The sequence below is a fragment of the Lampris incognitus genome, chromosome 1 (assembly GCF_029633865.1).
Source record: "Lampris incognitus isolate fLamInc1 chromosome 1, fLamInc1.hap2, whole genome shotgun sequence".
Classification (NCBI taxonomy): Eukaryota; Metazoa; Chordata; class Actinopteri; order Lampriformes; family Lampridae; genus Lampris; species Lampris incognitus.
Genome location: NC_079211.1, coordinates 142301791 through 142325736, shown reverse-complemented (window position 1 = coordinate 142325736; position 23946 = coordinate 142301791). Strand labels below are relative to the sequence as shown.

The 23946-nt window shown below is 45.6% G+C and overlaps 1 protein-coding gene across 1 annotated transcript; it reads left to right on the top strand.

The window, feature by feature from the left end:
* The first annotated feature begins 1458 nt into the window (after positions 1-1458).
* On the top strand, positions 1459-23946 carry LOC130112576 (anthrax toxin receptor 1-like). The gene is made up of 18 exons (XM_056280009.1): positions 1459-1610; positions 4739-4810; positions 5015-5086; positions 5651-5732; positions 5914-5947; positions 6268-6347; positions 7078-7146; positions 7319-7399; positions 8333-8393; positions 9379-9477; positions 12675-12744; positions 12886-12964; positions 13161-13256; positions 15069-15110; positions 16530-16625; positions 17682-17849; positions 18816-18896; positions 21828-23946. The coding sequence occupies exons 1-18, from the start codon at positions 1459-1461 to the stop codon at positions 22254-22256; spliced, it is 1863 nt and encodes a 620-aa protein (XP_056135984.1). The 3' UTR covers positions 22257-23946.

Genomic DNA, 23946 nt, shown 5'->3' with positions numbered 1-23946 from the left:
ACAAATAAAAAAAGGGTCGACATGAAACAAAAATGACACAGCTGTCACCACTGCAAAGGGAGCTTATTTACTTTGTGACACAATAGCCGAACAGAAAAACTAACAAAAACAAAAAACAGTCCTTATCAATTCACAAGCCCGAGTCCTCATCTCCAACTTACGAGTCCGAATGCAGTCAATGCTTGAGTCCAAGTCCGAGTCATCGGTGCTCAAGTCCGAGTCGAGTCACGAGTCCTGGACTCGAGTATTACAACACTGAGATGAACTTATTCAACTTTCTGTGATTTTCTTACCTGGATTATTGAGCATGTGTAAAGACACTTCCTGCTTGTTTTTTTTTTGTTGTTGTTTTTTTATCTTTGGTTGTGTTTGAAAAGCTGTAGAAAGGAGTCCACATGCATCTACGCCACACGATGAGAGACGCCAACGTTTGATTATTCATTTGCAAGGCGATGAAACCATGCTTGGCTGATGAAACATGAAATTAGTACTTTCAAGCAACATTTTGCTGACATATCATTTAGTCGACACCGGCGTCCACTGTTTTAGCATGGTAAGTGAAAGTTGGGTCCCAGTTGGAGATGCGACACGAACACACACGTGTGCAGATATGTGTGTGTCTGTGAAAGGTCAGACAAACCATTTAGCCGAGTGTGCCCTTAAAATTCTTGCCACCACGGGGTCAACCAATATTTAATTTATCCACTGATAAGTGGGCTTGGATGGGGAATGGGCACCGGGAAACCGGGACCTCTCAGTGGCCTAAAGGATCCGTACTTGATGTAGAATAGCCTGTGTGTTTCCCTACTATGGTGGGCTCGCTCTCCTCCTCTCGCTCACCTTCTCCCCTTTCTTTAAGAGAGCTTCAGCTCCTGGGCGAGGCACTGGGTGGTTTATACGTCCCGGGGGTGAGAAAACGCGGCGGCTATATTCACCAGTAGATGGCGGTAAAAGGTAAGAGAGTTCCTCTCCACCGCAAAGTGAATACCTTTCCAACTGCTCAGGGAGAGAGAGAGATTTACAAAGAGGGGGACTTGCAAAGGGACCGAGTTTGACATCCAATGGTATCTTGCTCTGAGGAGCTGTGTGGAGTACACTCTGTCTCATGACCTTGCAATAAACAAGAAACACGGACAAAGGTGTGGGGTCCACTGCATCTTTGGTGCATGCTCTGTGTTGCATCCACTGATGGAATCCCTGAGTCCTGTGATGCACCCAAGACAGATCTGATCCATGTTGTGCATTCTCTCCCCCTTCTGCAATAACCTCAGCTAGCCTCGCTGAACTCCCGTGGATTACTGCCGCCTTCACTGCCGAGGAACGCCGGAGAGCATTGAATGAAGACTTTTTAAGGAGGGATTATTGCTGCAAGTTTTTTGTTGTTGTTGTTGATTATTTTCAGCTGAAGTCAGCTATACCGGTCATCTTATCTGAAGGAGGCTTTCTCAAACTGGAATAATGCTTTGGTGCTGGAGTAGATGGTCCTGCTTCCCTGTGCTGTTTGGAGTTGTGTTGGTGCTTCTTGCTGCAGGGAATGCTGCACAGAACAGAGGGCAGCCTGGCTCATCCTCGTGCTTTGGGGGTTTTGATCTCTACTTTGTTTTGGACAAGTAAGCCATTCTCTTTCCTTTACCTGCCACCCTCGTGGCTCGTGCATGACAAGATAACTTCTCCCACCAAGTGAAAAGTTAATCCCCTGCAGGAAAGCAGTCGATTTGGCTTCTCGAAACCATAAATACTTTGTTTGCTGTGTGATTTTAGTCTGTCTTTCTTTCACCTCCACTGTCTGAAATTGACTTTAATATTCCTTCAACTTTCTCACATGCTAATCCCCAACCAAAAGCAAGTAAGGCAAGTATTCTCTGCATGCTTGATGTGTGAGCGCGAATGTTATTGTTGTGACTGCATTTTGCTGCAGCCAGTTGCTGTTGATTTGAGCAGAAATCTGCGTATTCATTGATTTAAGGGACGATGTGACGTTAGTCGCTTTTGTTATCATTATGACCCCCCGCTGACGTCAAGTTAAATTGGATTTTAAGTTACGGATTTTGACGAGCCAGAAAATAATAATAATGGAACCGCCTTCCTTTTATTCATATATGCACGTCATGCAAAACAAACACAACCTCATGTTGCGCAGCATCGCGTAAAAGGCACATGGGTACCTTCCCCAAAGATGCAGAGATGTTTATCCCCAGGAGCCGAGTAGCTGTTTGCTCGGCGGGGCTTAAATTGCATTGCACGGCATAGATTTAGGTGTACCGCTGCTAGAGAGCAGCGACAGGAGGTCACATTTCACCATTAACATGTTGCGTTTGGTGGATTCTTACAGCCAAAGTTGCATTACTGTTTTTTTTTTGAAGTGCACACTGTTTCAGCATTGGATAAGCCGGTGGGAATCAAACCTCTTAACCTTGCGTTAGCCAAAGCTATGGCTGGTCGGAAGGGAACCTCTCACCCTGTATAACTCGGCTAGTGTGCCATGCTCTATAAATTTAGCTTAACGGGACGTGGGCGATCCTGTCGGTCACATTTTTCCTCTCAATTTACGCCCTCCCTCGCACTCAGACCAGAGAGACGCAGCAGAAAGTGCACTCTGTGGTCTTGTAAGGGGTCGCCGACACACGTTGTAGAATCTCTCACATTCGCCTCTTAAAAAATGTCGGCGGTTGTGTTTACCTGACCTTTTTCCCCGAGGCCTGGTAAAGATTCCTCGGAGTCTGTCACTCTTAACGTGGGGGAAGAAATTCGTCAGCCCGTGAAGGTATATATGGGCACCGACACCATCACTCACCCGAGTTTTATGTCTTTGGATTGAACCAGCGCAATCACCTTGAGAGATTTGTGTCTCTCAGATGTGGTTGTCGGAACTCTCAAAACCGCAGGCCACCGCCTTCGCCAAATGATGGAGAAATGTGTCATCGACATTTTGGTTGGCTCTGCGGGATCAGATTTAAATGCGACGCTGCGAGTCTGACATTCGCACACATCTCCCCTTTTACGCCACAGTACAGCGAGTGTCCAACTCATAAGACACGGTGATGGATTTTCCATTGCTCTCCTACATGGATGCCAAATCCAGACTGTGGTGGTTCACTGCTTGTACGCAGAGGGGAAATTAGGCAATAGTGAGCAAATGAAAGCGATGGTTACTGTGAATGACGGTTTCCAGGTCAGAGGAATCTTACTACGCGGGCCTGACACGGTGTTGTGTTTTGCTTGGTTCTCGCAATTGCTGATCTTGTCATTTTCAAGATCTCCTTTTGACCTGATCCGAGCACATCTGTCTTCCTGTGCTCTTTTGAGGTTTGGCGGTTCATCTGTGATGAACTGTCCCGTCGGGATGTCCGACGGCCCTGTTGCAACATTTAACCGTCCTCTCGCTATAGACAACTGTCCTCTCGCAGTTTATAAGCATCGCCTTGCAAAGTCCAACCGTTCTCTTTCTTTGGGATCCCTGCTCTCTCCTTTTTCGCTCCCTGTGTCGCTCAACCCTTTCTCCATTAGGTCCAGATGTCCCGGTGCTCCAGCCCATTGGTAGGGCTTTTGTGCCGTTCCTTGTCTCATGGTAACTAGGGAAATAGAGGTGTTTTGCAAAATGCAGGGAGGGGGACGGTGTGTGAGTGTTGGCGCGCTGGGTTGGGTGTGTGTGTGTGTGTGTGTGTGTGTTAGTGTGTGTTAGTGGGGGCGGGGGCGGTTCTGAACTAAATCAATACTCAACATAAAAGTGTGACAAGACTGCACACTGATGCACACCAGGCAAAAAACGCATTTGACTAATAGAAAGGAATCCAGCCATTTTATCAGCTGCAAAAGCTGAATCAGCAGCCTCGGTCAGTGTAAGCGATAAGATGCTTGCTCTGCCCTCAACTTGGGAACTACACATGGCTGTTATCTACAGCCTGTTGGTCCCCCCCCCCCCCGCAGAACTGACTATCTAACACAAACACTTGTATCGTTATTCCTAACACAGTGTATGTGTGTGTGTGGGGGGTGGGGTGGGGGTGGGGGTGGGGGGGGTCTGAACAACCTGGGCACGATTAAAACGTAATTCCGAATGAAACCGAAACAAGCGAGGGCTTTGTCTCCGCTACAGCACGCTCCGCCGAAATGAAGAAGACGAATTCAGTGTGATGACGTGAAAAGAAACCCAATTTCTTCTGGTTAGGGGACTTTAAGTGGATACAGAGCGATTCAGGCAGCTGACGTCAGTAGACTGACCTACTTGTGAAGACAAAGTTACTCGGGCTTGTGGCCATAATGAGGCTTCATTTATCCGACTCCGGTAACACTGGAATCGTCGCTGGGATATTATACAGACATTTATGGCCACCTGAGAGCCATGACGTCTTCGTAACATCTCGGTACTTTACAGAAGGATGGCAACACCGCTGTGCTGTTGTAAAGCTGCGAATATTTACTCAGTTATAACTATGGGATAAGCTTGTTTTATTCAACTGACGCATGTATTTGGGAGTGTAACTGATGAAATAAGGCCCCGGTCATGGGTGATGAACCCGAGTCAGTGGATGCCAGCAGTTCAGCACAATCCGTGTCACAAAAAAGAAAGGGGTTAGCAATTACCTCACTGCACAAAGAGCTCATTTTCGGTTATTCATGGACTCACTTTTGCTGGTAACACAGAGACTCGTGTAGCCTTACTGCTTATGACTGTGGTGACTCGGATTAAAAGAAAACAACAGTCAGTATTAATGCAAATGATCATTTCTCGTTGCAGATCTGGGAGTGTACGGAACCACTGGACTGAAATCTATCACTTTGTAGAGCATCTTGCACACAAATTCATAAGGTAAAAAAAGAATTTCCCCCCTTTTAACTCCCATCACATCAAACTAACAACCTGAAGATGTCTACCTAAACCCAACATAGCCACAGATCAGTCTCAAAACAAACACACAGTTTCAATGTTGCTACCATTTGCTTGGGTAAAACAGGAAATAAGGAGATGCAGAGTATTGCTATAAATGTCTTTTTTCTCGTGTATTCACCTCAGTCCACAGTTGCGGATGTCCTTCATTGTGTTCTCCACGGAGGGGAGGATTCTTATGAGGCTGACCGAGGACAGGTGGGTGCAGATTGACCCTTTAAGTTGCTTCTGAACCTTGTCATGTCCTTATCAAGCAGAAAGAAACGTGCAATAAGTGGAAAAACAAAGTCTGACGGTTTACACACAAATAGGAAACCTCAAAATCTGTTACTACTGACAAACATTATGGAAGACTGATACTTTCCCACAATGCAATATCTGTCTGTACTGTCATCAGTCCAGTTAAGTATTTCAACATGTGGTTTTCAACACATGTTGGACTGCACATGTGTCTAATCTTTCTTTATGCAATTTCCAGGCAGCTACAAAGCGATCACTGTTTATAGCTTTCCTGCTATGTTATTTTACAAAAAGCTTATTTCCTGCCTATCTGTTTGACAGTACGGCCTACAGCCAGTAGTGCCACCAATATCGTTTCAATTCTGTTATCGGTAACAGATGGTCAGCATTGTCTGAAAATATCGCATTTTACAACAGCTGCTTTAAGTCACCGGAAAGTTCGTCAGTTATTCTGCTAAAAGGGACTGTTTGAAAAGTCACATAACAGTGTGGGTCACCTCCAACCTGTGTCTGTTGGCCCAGGGAGCGAATCCGTAAAGGTCTGGAGGAGCTCCAGAGGGTACTTCCGGGGGGAGATACCTTCATGCACGAGGGCATCCAGAGGGTGAGCTACTTTCCCAGATACTTTAAAATGGCGTCCACTGTCTCTCCTCTCACGTCCACTGGCTCAGAAGCAATTGTCAAGAGCCAAAATGTCCTCTGGATCACAACAGGGGAGATTTACTTGATCGGTTGCACACCAATAGACGTAGCACGAACTGAATCCAGCTTTTCCTTTTCTACAGGCCAGTGAGCAGATATATTACGGAAACACTGAAGGTGCGTAGTTCATTCATTGTGTTCTTTTGGACTGGAATTTGCTGGAAACCCAGCATTGTCTCAACTGTCTCTATGTCTGTCACGCTGTTTTACCTCAATTTGCTTTTGCCAGTTAACCCGCTAGCTATCGTTATTTTACACGCGTGTTTCTTAAGAGAAGGCCCCCTTAATTCCTTGGTGATATAGGTTACTTATGGACTATAGATCATTGAATGCATCTTTGTTTTTGTTGATAAAGCTACAAAATGGAAACGTATATTGGACCGACTGCATTTTATTGCAAAGGATGCTAGCAAAATTCTGCCAAATTGTGTTTGCAGGTTACCGCACGGCCAGCGTTATCATAGCTCTTACGGATGGAGAGCTGCACGAGGATCTTTTCTATTACGCGGAGAGAGAGGTGAGAGAGAGGGAGAGAGAGAAGGGGAGGGATGGGGCGGCGTTGATGGTAGCACACAAATGATAAACAGGTGAAAGACTGGGCCGCGCACGTGACGCTGCGGATCAAACGCTGCCACGCTACACATTAACACTTGGAGCCCGTCCTCTTTGGCGGTCTGCAAGTGGGTCAAAGCGTCTCTCAGATTTATTCATCCCATCTGCCCCGTGAATGAAACAAGCCCCGTCATTCTCCACACATCTGCACCAGCAACCGGTGGTTTATTCCCCTTTAAACCATCCAGGGGACGCAGGTGCAGACATGCCAAGCCCGGGTTGTTTTATCAGCCAAGGACAGTAGCTCGGAGATAAACCGAAGCTGATATTGTCAGTAGCCTAAAAAAAAAAAATTTGACTCACGGCATTTTTTTGAGCGATCTTTCCACTAAAAGTCGTATTTCAGCTTCCAACGCCATCATGTGTCTCATTGGGTGCAATATTACCGAGCAATGCGCACTCTGACATGCATTCATGACGCACATTGCGTTTTGCAGACCCACTTTTCAGCAGTTAACGTGCCACTAAATACTTCTATTCAACAACAGTGTAGCGTTGCCTAACATTCTGGCAGAGCCACACAAACACAAGGCCGAGCGCTTTAGTTTTACTTAATGTTGTAAAATGGGGCGGTGTAATTGAACCCAGGTGCTGAGCGTCTTCCTGTTTTTGTCCCATCTTTGAATACCTAACAGGCCAACCGCTCACGGAGTCTGGGCGCTTCGGTTTACTGCGTGGGGGTCAAGGACTTCAACGAGACACAGGTTTGTTTCCCACCGGGTTTTGCCCTCTGACACGATATGACGCGACGCCCGGGCTTCGTGGCCGCGTCCATTCACAGCTCTCTAAATGAATTTTCCAAAACCGGTTGGCGTTTAGGATGTGCACATGCGGTGCCTTAGAACATTTCACCGATTTTGCCGCCGTCTCTTTTAGCTGGCAAAGATTGCCGACAGCAAGGACCACGTCTTTCCTGTGAACGACGGATTCGAGGCCTTACAAGGGGTCATTGATTCGGTAAGCATCTCGGGTATCCCCACGTACACACATGCCCACACAAAGCAAATGTTAAACCTAGGGCTAACTAGAGAGCTCGTAGAAAGGTAGGTAGGTAAGGATAGTGCGTAGAAAGGTAGAAAGGTAGGTTTCACAAGAAATGGTGGCGCATCGGCGGAATTTCCAATCACAGAGACTTCTCCCTCGATCCATCATCACAATAGCTCAAGAAACAAGAAGCAAATAGGCTTCGGGACAATAAACAGTGCCATCGGACAAGTCTGGCCAGGGACATAATTCCAGGAAAACCTGCTGCGACTGTAACTTCCCCTCTTTAGATCCGAGCTGCTGCGGTCTACCCAAACAGGATCAAAGCTTCTACGGGGGGGGGGATCCTGTCAGGTCCTCCTCAGTGGTATTGACTTATATTTTCATATCTGCTGGGCGGAGGAATGAAAGACAGACAGTTTGTCGCAGAGGGGCCATCGTCGCTTGGCTGCAGGGTGCGTCGAGCGGTGTGAAGGGTCAGAGAGCTGACTGTCATCTGGAGCAAATTAACAGAGTGCTAAAACCCTTTGGCTGTGTCTCAACTGAGCAGTGCATACTTGAGTCATAAATCAGTCCCATCTCCAAGGTTAGAGTGCAGACTTTCCTGGATGACAGGGTGCATACACAGACACGCACGCAGAGCACAAAAGAGTGCAAATGGCAACGTCGAGTCAAGACGACATCACACAGAGTAAGAAAATGGCAGTGAAAGGCTAAATGGAAGGTCCATTAAAGTCATAATTGTGGTTGACACTGGCCATACTATTTTGTGGAGAGAAGAATATAATCTCGACAAGGCTACATGCCAGCACCCGATGGACACGGTGAAAATGAACAGGATAGCTCCGAATCATTACCTTTAGAAAACGTAGCTCATTCTCGACCCCTCTCAATTTATCTTTTCAGATCCTGAAGAAATCCTGTATTGAGATCCTGGCAGCAGAACCCTCCAGTATCTGTGCAGGAGGTAAGGAGGATAACCTGCAACTGTGGCCTTTCCCATTGTTCTGCCTAAGGCCTCTCCGGCTTTCACAAAATGAAACATCTTAAGCCCGTTCCCTCCAGGAAGTACACACTCAGGCTTGTCATGTCTGCCTCAGTTCAAGTTGTGTCACACGGTAGCAACAGCTTTATTCAACCCTGACCTGATGCCAACACAGCTACAGCAACTTTGAATAGTTGTCATTTTTTCAGATTTTACTGTGCAAAATGGTATTCAGCTGTAGTTTCACTACTAGTGACCGCTTTCCTCGTCTTGAGAGAAACCGTTCGCGTGACATGTTTTGGGGTTTTAGAGATATTGGTTCCAGAGGAACCTCGGCATCACACCCACATGCCTGTACAACGCTTGTTGAAATCTGTTAGGCCACAAAATCTTTTGTCCGGGTAGCGTAGCGGTCTATTCCGTTGCCTACCAACATGCGGATCGGTGGTTCGAATCCCCGCGTTGCCTCCGGCTTGGTCGGGTGTCCCTACAGACACAATTGGCTGTGTCTGCGGGTGGTTGTGGGTATGTGTCCTGGTCGCTGCGCTAGCAGCTCCTCTGGTCGGTCGGGGCGTCTGTTCAGGGGAGAAGGGGGAACTGGGGGGAATAGCGTGATCCTCCCACGCGCTACGTCCCCCTGGCAAAACTCCTCACTGTCAGGTGAAAAGAAGCAGCTGGTGACTCCACATGTATTGAAGGAAGCGTCTGCAGCCCTCCCCAGATCGGCAGAGGGGGTGGAGCAGTGACCGGGATGGCTCAGAAGAGCGGGGTAGTTCGCCGGATACAACTGGGGGGGATTCCAAAAAAAAAAAAATCTTCTTAAGGCATTCAGTGTGGGGATTTGAACTCGCTGACTACTGTAATGGCCGTCTATATATTCTCATACAGATGAGGTGTTGAACCTGGTTGTTTGCTTGATGAGCTGCAATGTAAATCCATGCTCCTGTTGCTTTTCTCTATGTCCCAGAGTCTTTCCAGGTCGTAGTGAGAGGAAATGGCTTCCACCACGCCCGGAACGTTGATAAGGTGCTATGCAGCTTCCGGATCAATGACACCCTTACGAAGAGTGAGTACGACCCCGACTGACTGATGATGAAATGTTTACTGCAACTGCACTGAAATGTCTAAAAAGTATGGAATGTAATTAAAATGTAATTAAAATGTTGGGCAGGCGGGGCGAAAACACCTCACCTGGGAAGATACCAACTTGTCTTTTTTTTTAAGACATCAATTAAGTTATAAATAATTCAATAATACGTTGATTGCTAAATCTTTTTTCCAATCAATTATCTTAAATGGCGGGAGGTGAAAATCCTTCAATCAATCAATCAATCAATCAATCAATCAATCAATCCTATGTTGAGCTCATTAAAGAGTTGATGTGAGGTCAACGGTAGTCAGAACGGCTGGCATCAACAGACTTACGAGTCGGAGAATACATTTTTATTGACTCCTTGAATTTCCCAGAAGTCAAGTGCTAAGTCAGGAACGCGGCTGGAATACTCCATCATCTCTGTTGGTGTCTTCTTAAAATCCATTTTGGTTTTACAGTTGGGAAAGTGATCAGACGCGAAACGTGAAGGGGAAACGGTGCCACACATGAGGCAGAAAGGGGAAAAGGCCTTTAGGTGTATTCAAATTACCCGTCCTCTTTGCAAATGAAGTGGCCCACTGGTAGTTAAATCCACTTCCTACCAAGCACGATAGCTGCAGGAGGTGCTGTTCAAATAACAAAGCAAGGTGATTAGCCGGCGTTGAGGCACACACACGTCTGCCTCTCGGAGCCAGCAGGAGTGAAGGGGCTGTTTTGGCCAGAAGTGTTGTTTAATCCAAAGCAGCTGATTGAATGCCGTTTTTCACCCTGATGTTGGCAACCACGGTTCACCTCAAGTCTTTTTCACTCAGCTGGAGATTGTAAAATAAGCCCATGTTGAATATAATACTGTCATTAGTCAAGTCATTGTATTTGTATAGCCCTAAATAACAGTTCAGCCCCAAAGAAGCTCTACAATCGCATTACACTCCCCAACAGATAAAGTATACAGATAAGCGCCAATGTAGGACCCCCTCGTTTCCGTAGACCCTCGATTTGGATGAGAGGGAACTCCACAGAATAAACCCTATCGGGGGGGGGGGGTGAAATGTCAAGAGCATCAGAGGAGGGAACACTCCTCCAGGATGGATAGAAATACAGTAAGTGCAGGGTGGGCAGAGTAGACAAGCAATAACAGATTTACAATCCATTAGGGACGTTTGCTTGCTGATTTCCTCAGTTTATACAGGAGGTACTTCAATATGTGCAACACCAAAGAACACATGTTAGACAATATGCATCATGTTAAAGCCATTTTTACAACGTTTATGATACCCCAGAAGGTATTCTCAAGGTTCTTTAGCCTGATGGGAATGGAAATTGGATGGGAATTGGCACCGGTAGTGCCCCTCATACAGTAGGGACACCTTGTTTTTGAAATCAAATCACCGCCCCATGATAAGGAATGCGGCCACAGGTGAAATTGCTGTGCTATTCAAATGGCTGACAGTAGACCAAACTTTTAAGAGGTTATATGTGATACATCAAACTTCCTGCGGACAAAATGAAGACATGGAAAGAATGTGGGTAAAATTACTTCCTTATGTCAATCCCATTATCCCCTGTGCTCACCTCTTCCAGAGTCACTCGTTCTGTAGGGTGTTTACACTTCCCCCCCCCGGTAGAACGTGTTTACTTCTCTTCAAGGGCAAACTGAATGAAAATAACTAGGCCACAGTTCTGCTGGTGGCCCCTATTCACTAAGGACAACTTTATCACTTGTCTCTGTATTATACCTTTGCTTGCTGTCCCCAGCTGTATAAATCCCTAGCCCATCCCACCCCGGCCTTCCCCGTATTTTAGAAATATGGCGGACTGGTGAGAAGGGAAGCAGCAATATGTAACAACATGTGTTGAGCAGCTGAATAGTTGTTTAAGTCTGTGTCTCCAGGAAAAGTAGCAGCGAATGGAGTCGGGCGCTCCGGGCTTTGGCAGCGGAGGGATGTCTGGTGTGTTGCGTTGCTTTGATGACTGATGGTGCACTAAGCAACATGGAGCTATGTGTACAAATGGGTAACCTCCCTTCGGTTACCGTATCAATTGATTTTCTGTTGAGAAAGTCCTGTTCCTAAACAAAAATATATCTCAACTCTGCAAACACACCATTGATTTTCTCATAGGCCGTACTGAACTCACACACGGCCCGTCCATTGGGTATTGTCTTAAAGATGTGAGACAGTCATTTCTTGCACCTCTCTGGGGTTTAGCTTCTGTGTCAGTGCCTCCGTGTAGAAGGGGGGTGTTATGCCTGGGGAATACACGATCAAGTACACCAATATTTCAAAGAGAGAAGAATCTGGTAGCCTCCTCATCCTCGGAGGATTAAGCCCTGGAAACAAGATGAGCGTGGAGAATCGGAGTCCACTTGCTTTTCGCTGGGTCTGTCTTTTGTTCTACCAGTTGTCTTTGGTGGTCCCTCGGTCCTCTTAAGTCGTGCAGTGAAAAGCCATTCTGAGGCGGGTCCCCGTGGAGATGAACTCTGAGACGGTGATGCCTGGCCCAGTTTTTATTGGCAATGAGCTCTCTCCGGCTGTATCGGTCCCCTCCCCTCCATCCTGCACAGTGATGCGAGAGCGGATCAGCCAGTCCACGGGGCTCTCATTTTGATTTCCTCAGGTCTTGGGTATGCTATCCATCAGCCAGGATAAACAGACAGCCCTGGGCGATGATGCTTGTTGAATCTGGGTTTTTTTTTTCTTCTTCTCTCTCTCTTTTTTTCTAAAAGCCAGAAACAGCGAGATCGTCGACTTCACTCAGAAACAAAGGTTATGGCCAAAACAGCTTCTGTTGGTGTTTTCAGACGGATACGGATGTCTCTCAACAGTAGTTTTGAGGCAGCCCAGTGTGTGCCTGTTTTCAACCAGTTTGACAACTGAGTTTTAGACCAAGATTTGACATCAGCGAATGGATTTCATATGCTAGGGGGCTCTCTTGTCACTTTGCAATATTCATCATCCAATTAACCAAAGCCAGCTGACGCTAGTCCTAAAACTGAATCAAACTAGGGCAAAAGATTGATATGATCTGAGCGCAGATTTGGGTTGTGACTGCGGCCCCCAAATGTCAGGAGCGCCTGGTTGACATGTCATTAGATATTCCTGACTGCTGCGGCAAGACGAGAGAGGAATGTTTGGCTGATGTTTTAACCCTTTTCCCTTCCTCCTCTCCAGTGGTGAAGCCTTTGGTGGTGGAAGATACATATCTTCTCTGCCCTGCACCAATACTTCAAGATGAAGGAATGTAAGTCCAATGTTTCAATGAATGTGGGTCAAACATTACTCCACATCTCTCCTTCTGCCCCATTATCGGTCAGCTGCAGCTAAACCCTGTTCTTCTGAGGTACTGTAATATATGGCAGCTAAGCAATTTCTCTTATTTCAGGGCAGCCAACCTGTACGTCAGTATGAACGAAGGTCTCAGTTTCATCTCCAGCTCAGTCACCATTACCACTGTGGGCTGTGTGAGTACAATATGTCAAATGAAAGCCTTGAATTATTTCTCCCGTCTTACTTCCACGGATAGAATTCCTGCTTACCTCACCCATTCGTTGAAATGGTGCGGAACTGATTACAAATAAGGCGTCACTTGTGGACCAGTTTTTAGTGCTCAACTTTAATGTGCGTTCATGCTTGATGAGATCACTGTAATTGTCACAGTCTGATGGGACCATCCTGGCAATATCGCTGCTGATCCTCATGCTGCTCCTGGTATTAGCCCTTCTGTGGTGGTTCTGGCCCCTCTGTTGCACTGTGGTGAGTTTACTCAATACAACAGAACAGTGATAAATACACACACACACACACACACATACACACAGCATAACTGTAAACTGATTGAAATAGCGAATGTCTTTGGAGGTGTCAGAGAACACTGCTGAAGTGTAGGAAGTGTAGCAACGCGGTGCACAGACAGAAGAAGATGGTGAAATCTCTTTTCCAGGGCTGATTTGTCTGGCTAACGCCCCCTTAGGGTAGGCACCTTGTTAACCTAAACAACATTCCCATGGTGGGAAGGTTAGAGGCTGCGAGTCAGCATGAGATTGTCAGCCTTTCGGCTCCAGACAGATGTTCTTAGAAAGAGGGCAAGGCCACCTGGTATAGGAGTGTTTAAGTAATTATTATGCAGTTGACATATTTTACGTCTCTGGGGGTCACAGCTGGTGACCCCTGAGGTCCTAGAGCTCTTATCTGTCATCACTTAGTATTGACTGGAAGCACCGCCTTCTAGAAACTGTTAACGGTTAATATTTTGTTGCCCCTGTAAGCCGATTGGCCAGCTTTCATTCGTGGATTTCACGACGTTTGGTGTGAAACAACAATATGAAGCAACATTGTTCGAGTGTTTTGTGTGGGTCTTGTTATCACTAGCTCACCTATAGAAGTTTTCACGAGAAGACATTTTATTGGGCCATGATTGACATCTGTTGTTCTGGGTTCAGTAAAATGAGAAGCTATGAGTGGAAAAACATCTCCATAGAAAGGTCAAAGTTCGAGGAAATCTGTCTTATCTCTGCTGTCCTGTCAGAATCTGAATTTCCCTGCCCTTATGAATAGCCCAGTGTCCTTTCAAAATTCCGTTTTACAGCTCTGGAAACATGAAAATAGAAGGCCAGAGAAAAATGTCAGCTCTCATAACATGGCTGTGCGTCTCCTCACTTTTTTTTTTGCTCTCGTCCTCTATTTCTCACGTCCATGCCCAGCTCTGTTTAGGAAAGTGATGCTAGGTTACCATAGTGAAATCCAGTTGAGTTCCCGGCTTTGGATAAGCTTGTAGGAAAAATCAGAAATCCATATCAAAAAACACATAATTTGCCAAATGCTACAAGTGGTCAGGGACTCATGTTGGGGACCTAAGTGCAAGTAAACATCGAGGTAGGGGGGAAAGTGCACACTGCCACCCATGACACATGGACGGGGCCTCACAGCGCAAGGCAATAGAGGAAAAACTTAGAACGGATAGGGGACCAAATAAATCGCTCTACAAATAATCGGAATAATTTTATTAGGCACATAGCGTGGCTGCTCTGAGCCTTGTAAAGCATGAAGGTAGTCCTCAAGGCTCAAGTCGTAATATATAACAAGACTCGTAGAGACGTTATAAGTGAAAAACAAGATTGCAGAAACAACTTTAGACAATGATGAAAACGTAAAATAGGGCACAAAACGCCAGTTGAACTGATATTATTCAAAGCTAGGAATCCAGTGTTAATGTGCCTGTTCTTCGGCCCTAATGAGCAACCCAAGGCCCCGAATCTGGCTGGCAGATTTCTAGGTCAGTGCGTTGCCCGTGTAAATAGAAGAAAAAGTGAGAGCGAGAGAGGAAACGACCAAACAATTCCTCAGCCATCTGTTGCTGCGTAACTGTGTTTTCACACACACACACACACACACACACACACACACACACACACACACACAGACACACACACACACACACACACACACAGAACATATTACCGAGACAAGAGGGAAATTCTGTATTTTAATTCATGTTTTGTGACGACTTTTTTTTTTTAAGCATGTAGCAATAACCCTGATTCTGTCATGCAACGTCTTCCCTAACAGATCATCCACGAGCCCCCACCCCCGGATGCGGAGGAGAGTTCGGTAAGAAGCGCAGTATAAATCCTCCCCGCATGCAGAGAAAACGGCATGGTATTTAACATTAAAACAGCGGCGATGCACTGCAAGACAGTGATAGTTTAAAGGGAAAAAAATGAGAGATGTTTTACAGTTGGTAAGGTAGTGCTGCATTTTTGTGTTTTAGCATGTGACCTTGAAGGTGCTGGGATATATCTATATCTCTATTTATATATATATATATATATATACATACATATCTCTCTCTTGCTCTCTCTCTCTCTCTCTCTCTCTCTCTCTATATATATATGGCAAAGAGAGAAAAATGGGGCGGTTATGTGTATGTTGAGCCGCTGTCAAGTTTACTCTATCATTTAGACTTACAAGCCATTTGGATAACACTTTGCAGTTGTGTGATTCATTTAACTCCCCGCCAGAAAGCTCTGTTCAAGCCAATTCATCAAACATAGTGCGAGACCTGCCGGCCATTTCGGAGCATTAGTAATGAAACCCCGATTTCAAACATTTTCCCCCTTCTATTTTTAAACAGGCCTGTTGCTGGCTTTGCTATTTCAATTAATGTTTCGGTGTGAGACAATCTGTTTTTTCCTAATCATTCCCTTTGGAGCCTTTCGTACTTCTTTGGATTCCATCCTGAAATTCATTCATTCATTTTCCAAGCCGCTTATCCTAAATCAGGGTCACGGGGTGCTGGAGCCCATCCCAGCGCTCATTGGGCGGAAGGGGGGGGGGGGGAGACGCCCTGGACAGGTGGCCAGTCCATCACAGGGCCGACACACGGACGGACACATTCGTGCGCACATTCACACCTTGGGGCAATTGAGTGTCTCCGATTCACCTGACTTGCATGTCTTGGGGCTGTGGGAGGAAACCGGAGCCCCCCGGCAGAAACCCACCGATCCCGACGTTGAACGACGGAATTATTTTCCACAGATCTCGTCAACAAATGAAAGTACCGAATCATGCTTTGGCAGCCGGATAGCAGTGAAAGGCAACTTTTACTGTACAGATTAATTGTTAAACGAGTGCTGCTGAAATCGAGTCCACACACGGCGTGTTTACAGGGAGTCACTGTGATGGAGGAGGACAAGACAGGAATGATGAATGGGCAGCTGCTGGGCTCTGTGATTTCCTTTGTACCGCAGATATTAAGAAAGACACAGCTGGGGGCGGGGGGGGGGGGGCGGGCAAAGGGGACAGAAGCTTAGACAAAAGGAGTTAGACTTTCCAGCTGGCCTCAGTGAACCCCCCCCCCCCCCCCAGTTTGAGACTGCGATCCTATCAGTGTGTGTTTGTTTGTGTACCCTGCAAGTGCTCTCTCCTACTCACACGTTTTCATCATTAAGAATGTTTGTTGTCAGCAGGGGCTAATGTAAATGTTTGTATGGTGTGTGACGACATGTGTTATTCAACTTTCTCCTGCAGGATGACGAGGACTTTGAGACCCCAAAGAAGAAGTGGCCCACCGTGGACGCCTCTTACTATGGAGGGAGAGGAGTTGGAGGGATTAAAAGAATGGAGGTAAGCTATGTTAGAACTTCATGTGTCAGGCGTCCGGGTAGCGTAGCGGTCTATTCCGTTGTCTACCAACACGGGGATCGCCGGTTCATATCCCCGTGTTACCTGCCGCTTGGTTGGGCGTCCCTACAGACATGATTGGCTGTGTCTGCGGGTAGGAAGCCGGATGTGGGTATGTGTTCCGCTGCACTAGCGCCTCCTCTGGTCGGTCGGGGCGCCCGTTCGGGTGGGAGGGGGAAAATAGTGTGATCCTCCCACGCGCTACATCCCCCTGGCAAAACTCCTCACTGTCAGGTGAAAAGAAGCGGCTGGCGACTGACTCCAGATGTATCGGAGGAGGCATGTGGTGGTCCGCAGCCCTCCCCAGCTCGGCAGAGGGGGTGGAGCAGCGACTGCGACGGCTCGGAAGAGCGGGGTAATTGGCCAAGTACAATTGGGGAGAAAAAGGGGGGAAAAAAGTCAAAAGAAGAAAACTTAATGTGTTGTGTTGCTGTAAAGCCCCTTGAGGCAAATTTGTGATTTGTGATATTGGGCTACACAAATAAAATTGACTTGACTTGACCTCTGTTTGATCAATACACAAGATCTGACATAACTCATATTTTGCAATACAAAGCAGACGCATCAAGTCCCATATATAGTGACTGTACCATTTAGCAAGGGGGAGCACCTACGTAGACACAAGTCGTTAGATGAAATGGGGTCAGGCGACAGCAGATGTGTGGTTGAAGTTACCAAGAAGGCGCCTCACAGCGAAGACGTTCGGCCGATTAAGGTCCACAACACCTTCAGAAGGTTCAGCAAAGCATTCAGGTTCCCCCAAACCATCCCAATCTACAGACATCCTAAGCATCGATCAGACATACGGTCTCCTACATCAGGCTAAAATGAAGTAAAACAACTGCACTGCTCTGCTATGTGGACTTCATAGCTCACTTCCAAACAAAATGTCAGACCTAGCTGATTGACCATTTTGCACTCAAAAGCCTGGCTTGACCTTCTTGTTTCATTTTGAGTTGCACATTGCACGCTTAAACGCCTCTGGCCATGGGTTTTCAGGTTCGCTGGGGTGAGAAAGGTTCGACTGAGGAGGGAGCAAAGCTGGAGAAGGCCAAAAATGCGAAGGTGAAGCTACCTGATCAGGAGTTCGTGTCGTCTCCCATGCGGGTTCTCAACAACGGCATGCGCAAACCCTCAGGCCCACGCAAGTGGTACTCACCCATCAAGGTATGGCCACAGCTAGCCAAGGGGAAACAGTACGGGCAATGTGTTTATATAGTGGCCTTAATGATGTTGCACAGATGCTCCTTCGGCGTAATTACCGACAGCAAGTAAAACGGAGAACATCTCGAGTTAATAACTCGCAACTGTTCATGATGAAAACAACAACTGGTGGACTATTTGACATACCTTTTTTGGGGTTCTCACATTTCAGTTGTCATGCAATTACAGATTAGTGATGAATACTCAATAGTTTTATGATTCTGCATATAGCACATACTTTACTGCGTTTAACACGGGATCAAATCAAATTACTCGACCAATTAGTCTCCGTAGGGGCGGTGGAAACGGCGTTAATGAAAATAATCGCAGAGATGAAAGCACGAGAGGCGATGAGGTTCTTAGGTGTCTATTGGCACACAGTCCCCTCTTCCAGGGCCAGAAGGGGGTTAGAGGGGTTGTTTTAAGTCTTCCCAGTCAGCGGGGGATTACTAATAGAAACCAGACAGACGCTGGACAGACCTCAAGGGAGCGGGGCTGCAGAGCCAGCAGTTCTGTGAAGAAAAACAGCTTTATTTTCTGACCCGTTTTCAAAGTCTTAGCTGTGTTTGAAACTATGCAGAAGTCACAATAAACTAACATAATTTTAGGTTTTGATTCTTAAAACGCGAAAAATCAATTATGGTCAGGTGGTTGCCATTGGATATCAGTGGGGATGAGGGGAACTATTAAAGATGGCACCGAAGGAGAAAAGGCACCCAGAAACGTACAAAAAGAAAAAAATGCGTACAGGAAATCCGATAAATCTTTTGATTTCGTTTTCATTTTGAAGGTCTCCGTCAATGGAATTCGGTTCGGAGAATATGCAAATTAGCCTTTCAAATGAGCAGGTTTTTTTTTTTAAGTCCACTGTGAAGAATGTGTATCAGTGATTTTCCTCAAAGACCTGTTTGTTCCTCTCCGATTCTGCAGGGCAAACTGGACGCGCTGTGGGTTCTTCTAAGAAAAGGCTACGACCGTGTATCTGTAATGAGACCACATCCCGGGGACAAGGTAAGAGCCACACAAAAGCTACACGAGCATCGAATGAGCATCTTTAATAAGCCTCTGTTTTACTTCGGGATGCCAACCTTTGGCTTCGCATACGATTTGGCAGGCGAAGAGTTTTTTTTTTTCCTTCTGTGGAAACAGAGCAGCTGTGAGCAATAAAATGCGCAGAGAAGGAGAGACCAAGGGGGAAACTTGGGCGAGTTGGCATTTAGACTGCAAAGCCTGGCAACAATACATCCCAATGTAAAGAAATCTGGTGAAGTCATTACGAAAAAGCAGATTTATCTCCCCCAGTGGGCTGCTCTATAAGGGGTAAGGACAACAGTCTGACCTTCGCTGATGACTACTCACGTGTAGCCCGACACTCCGGGATTTAGCGGCGTTGACAAACTTGGTCATGGGGAATTCTCTGTATAATATTGCCTCATTCATGAAACATTTGTAAAAAAAAAAGAGAAAAAAAAGCGATGACTCGCTGCCCAGGAAAGCAGAGCTTTTGTCTGGGTTGAACAAAGAGTGTGCATTGCTACCAAAAGTGGAAGTTATAGTGAAAGCAAGCACGTTCATTAAACTGGCACTAAAACAGTCTGGGTCAGCATCTCTGACACACTGCGGTCGATTTACTATGTGCATATACTGTACGTGGGTTATTGTACAAAGTATAGGAGAGAACGGTACACCATCTCCAGTTTGTCTGGACAAACAGTATCCCTCCCTTAAGTCTTTTCATGCCATCTAAGGATCAACTTCCCTCGCTTAGCTGGTTATTATTCATAGAGGATTAAGGCAATGTTAAGTCAACAGACTTGGAGGGATGTTTAAGTGAATATGAAAACAACAACAAAAACGACATCCAACAGTGAACTCGCCGACTTCGGGCTAATTTTCAGGGGGTTTCTTTACTTTTCAGGCCATAAAAGAGTGGTTTCTTTTAGTGCTACTAAGAAAACCATTCCATGCTGCAATTTAGGAGTGTTTCCCCTCTTCATAAAGCTCTTCATTAGTACACAGGAAACTAGGAAGAAAGCGCCGTTGCAGTGTCCTTGATGGTTCGCTGTCAACAGGCCTGTTCTGGTTGCAATTAAGAATCTCTCGTCAAAACAGTGCTTTTACAACTTCCCCTAAGTGATTGAACAAGCGGGAAGGAGTGTGTCAGCCTTAACCCGCTGCCTTAAGAGAAAACCTAGTCGTGATCTTGTCCAGTGTCGGATGATTTCTGAGTCTCTCATGACTTCTTGTGTAGCATATGGGAAGTAAATACAGCCCGATGCACAGTGCAGCATGATTCACATTAATAATATCAGACGTCTCAGAACTTTTTGGTTGTCACTTTTGACTTGGGCTCTGCACTCCATTTGCCCTTAGGATGGAGTATGGGTCTAAATTGTCATCCTTTATCAGTCCAACCCACTCCCTTACTCCCTGAGCTCAACGGCTGCCTCAGCGATGTGGATTGTTTTTGGCATATGATAGCCCCCTTGCATGACCCCACTCTGGTATGCAAGGAAGATGGATGTTGCCAGATTAGCTTTTTCGACTAAATAGAGCATACAATTCAGCTAAACCGAGCAAAACAAAATACTACCCCTACCCCGATATTACTTGAGTGTTAAAGCAGCTTTATAGAAATAAATAAGACCCAGTCGTAATGTATGGTGCAATATGTAGGTCTTGGCAATAGGCAATGCCTCCATAACTGAGTCAAAGAAACATCTGGTTTGGCTATTAGTCGACACAATTTGTAACAGTAAGAGGCAAGAGACATGTTTATTTCTTAGACTAATTCATCTGTCAAAGCAATAAGGTCCTGGGTCTATTATCAAAGCAGTAAGATAGGAAAATCAATGTGATATACAGCAGGGCCTTGTTTTTCCAAATGCCAGATTCCTGAACCGACCAGCCAGCAAATGATCACAATGAGCAAAAAATGCAACCATTCAAATATTGTATTCTATCAGCTGTATGTTATTTTTACAGCCCATACAAATTTCAGCAAGTTGTACCACATTTGATGAATTCCCCTTCTGTAACATGTGATGTGTGAAGTGTCGGCCTCTCCAGGGTGTCTCCCCGCCTGCCACCCAGTGCCTGCTGGGATAGGCTCCAACATCCCGCGAGCCCAGTTGGGATAAGCAGCTTGGATAATGGAGTGGAATGCTTTAGTGTATACCTTATCTTCCACTTCTGTAGACTGTAAACGTATATTCTTAATTGTTCCTCATTTCCTGTTGTTTCAGGTTTTTCCTTCATTATATCCTCCATATGCATGTTCGTATGACAGAGTGTTTTTGTGATGTGTTTGGATCCAGTGAATAAGTATACGTGTATATGATTATGTATTGATCTAATGTTATTCTCAATTCATTTTTTTTGGCCAGCTGTTTCCTATCTGCCCTAAATTGGGGTCTTACAGTGATTGGTTGTGTCTAGCCTTAGCCATATTATTCATGTTTTTCTTTTCGCATTGCATCAGTTTTTTGCCTGATGAAGGTCGTGTGACAAAATGCTGCCTCTTTAATTCAGAGATTTTTGCAGTGTGCAGGAATCTATGCATTTTATCTCTACCCTTTTTCAGGTGTGCATAAGACTTAATCTATTATAACACAAATAGCAAATCAGATGGCACAGATCATTTCAGAGAGTATGTGAAAGATTTTTTTTTTAACTTTGCATCAGCTTTGATAAAGACTTTTGACATGGTTGAGTTTTTCAAATGTTACGTTATCTCGTTCTTTATTCCTAATGAGAGTGGACAAAAAAGATGCTGTTAAGAGACCTCTCACTGTTTTATTGCCACAGAGTTTGAGAAAGGTTTATCTGTTACAATACATTTGCAGTGAAAGGTCTGATCATCTTCAGAACTAAAAAAAAAAGGAGTTTCCTTTATTTATTTGCTCTAAAATCTGTATCCTTCTTATCTGTGTCTAATTTCAGGGCAGATGCATGAACTTCACTTGGGCCAAGCCAAATTCTTCTCCTCGCTACCCACACTACAACCATCACCCGTCTCCCATCTATAAACCTCATCTGAGCTTCAGTCCTCCTCCTCCCCAGGGCACCCTGCCACCATCCCCCAACGGGGCTCCATCCTCCCCCGCTCTGTCGTTCTCCTCCACCCTACCAGCGTTGCCTCCTACTCCCCCTCCCAACTCCACCACTCTGCCTCCTCCTGCCACACCTCCGCCTTACACGCCTCCTCCAAACCGAGCTCTTCCTCCTACCACTCTGCACATACCTGCAATGTTGCCACCTACCCCTCCGCCCTCTGCCTCCCCTACCGGCTCCTTGCCCCCTCTCCCACAGGGACCTTCCCCTTGTCGAGCTCCTCCCCCTTCCCGCCCACCACCACGCCCTTCCCTGTAGACCCCCAGCCATCAATGGGAGTGAGTTATACAGGGTTGAAAAGGCAGAGTCCTGGCTGTCAGGAGACGATCATCATTGATTTTGGCCTGCAAGCGTGGACATTTGAGTGGTCGATAGACTTAAGTCTCTCTGCCTTGTGTCGAGGAGTAGTGAAAAGAGGACTTGTTTCCAGCTATTTGTCTACAGGAACTTTTGTACACATCTAGCCCGATGGTGCAATTGTTCAGATGCTTGAAGTACACAGACTTTCCCTGACGGATAGTTCACATACACGAGGCCTGGCATGCTCAAAAACATTTGCCGAGCTATGGCGATCAGAGCTGCCTCGGGCCCCCTTTTCCCCTCCACAACCACAGGAGAATGCATAAAATCCTGTCCAAGCAAAGGAGTGTTTTGTACTGATGGCCCAGTTTATATATGAACATAGGCTGTCTAAAATAATTATTCTGCCAAAAATGTTTGCCTATGTACTATTGTCACTTTCCTTGAGCAGAAAAAGAAAGGTATTGTGTTCAGTAAAAGTAGGACGATGTAGTGGTATCTGAAAATCCCTTTTCAGTGCATTTCTGGAGGTTGAGCATATCTATGTCACAATGTTAAAGTCAGTATTTTTTGATTATTTTATGACATCTCTGCATCGTTTTAAACATTATAAACTCATTGTTTAACTTGTTTTATCAATCAAGCAATTGTCAATTTTTGTTTGAGCTTTAACGTTGAGAATGGAGAAAGAACCATTGCAAAAAAGGAACAGTTGGTGGATTAAAAACAGTTTGGCATGGCTGAAATGACAATCTGTGCTTTTTCATATGCTTGTATTCACAGATACTGTGTTCTGAGCGGTATTGTATTGAAATTTGTTTTGTTGGTGCCACATCCCCCCATTTTTTTGTGCATGTCCATGTTAAGTGTCCCTTATCTTTATTAGATACTTAGTTGACATATTAGGCTAACAAAACTGAGAAATGACGACAGATCTCACTGCTATAAATGTTTGTGTGTTGCCTTGTCAAGACGTAGCCTGAAAGATTTCATAATCAAGGGAAAAATAAATCTGAACACAAACGCTCATCCCTCCCAACCTTCAGCAGAGGCAGGTTTTTGCTATGTAAATACTTTTGGTAGAACTGAGTGTGTGCTTATATGGGCTTTTGTGTGTGTGTGTGTGTGTGTGTGTGTGTGTGTGTGTGTGTGTGTGTGTGTGTGTGTGTGAGTGAGAGAGATTACTACCAGGCAGAGCTTTTGTCCCTCAAACAATGTGTAATATACTCCAGACTGTATGGTTATCCATGGAAAAGGAATTAGAAGCCCACTCATGGAACGTTGGCTTTCAACCCTGCCAGTTTCATTAGGGACAAAGGTTAGAAAGATGTCTGGTTTTGTGGACGAGATGCCTTCAACGTTTTAGTGCTTTGGGACACGGGAGCACAATGATAAAAGCATTATTTATCGTGACACGCATGTAGTTAATCTGAGGTTAATATGAAGTTATTCTTTGATGCCAATCGATGCAGAAGAGTGTCTGTGGAGCGCAATGTAAATGGCAAGCCTGTGCCCTGAGCAATTACAGACGCTCCAGACATCAAAATAAAGAGTATGGAAAGTTGACTGTGCAATAACTTTTCACCCCTACTATGTAGACATTGTTCTGAGGCAAAAAGACATTGGCTCTTAATAAAGTAAACAATTA

What these genes read in the sequence shown, in the direction of transcription:
- LOC130112576 (XM_056280009.1), top strand. Translation starts at nt 1,459, where the DNA reads ATGCTTTGGTGCTGGAGTAGATGGTCCTGCTTCCCTGTGCTGTTTGGA. An exon ending in CTCTACTTTGTTTTGGACAA is followed by an intron (nt 1,611 to 4,738) that starts GTAAGCCATTCT and finishes TTCTCGTTGCAG; the next exon opens with ATCTGGGAGTGTACGGAACC. An exon ending in TGCACGAGGGCATCCAGAGG is followed by an intron (nt 5,733 to 5,913) that starts GTGAGCTACTTT and finishes CCTTTTCTACAG; the next exon opens with GCCAGTGAGCAGATATATTA.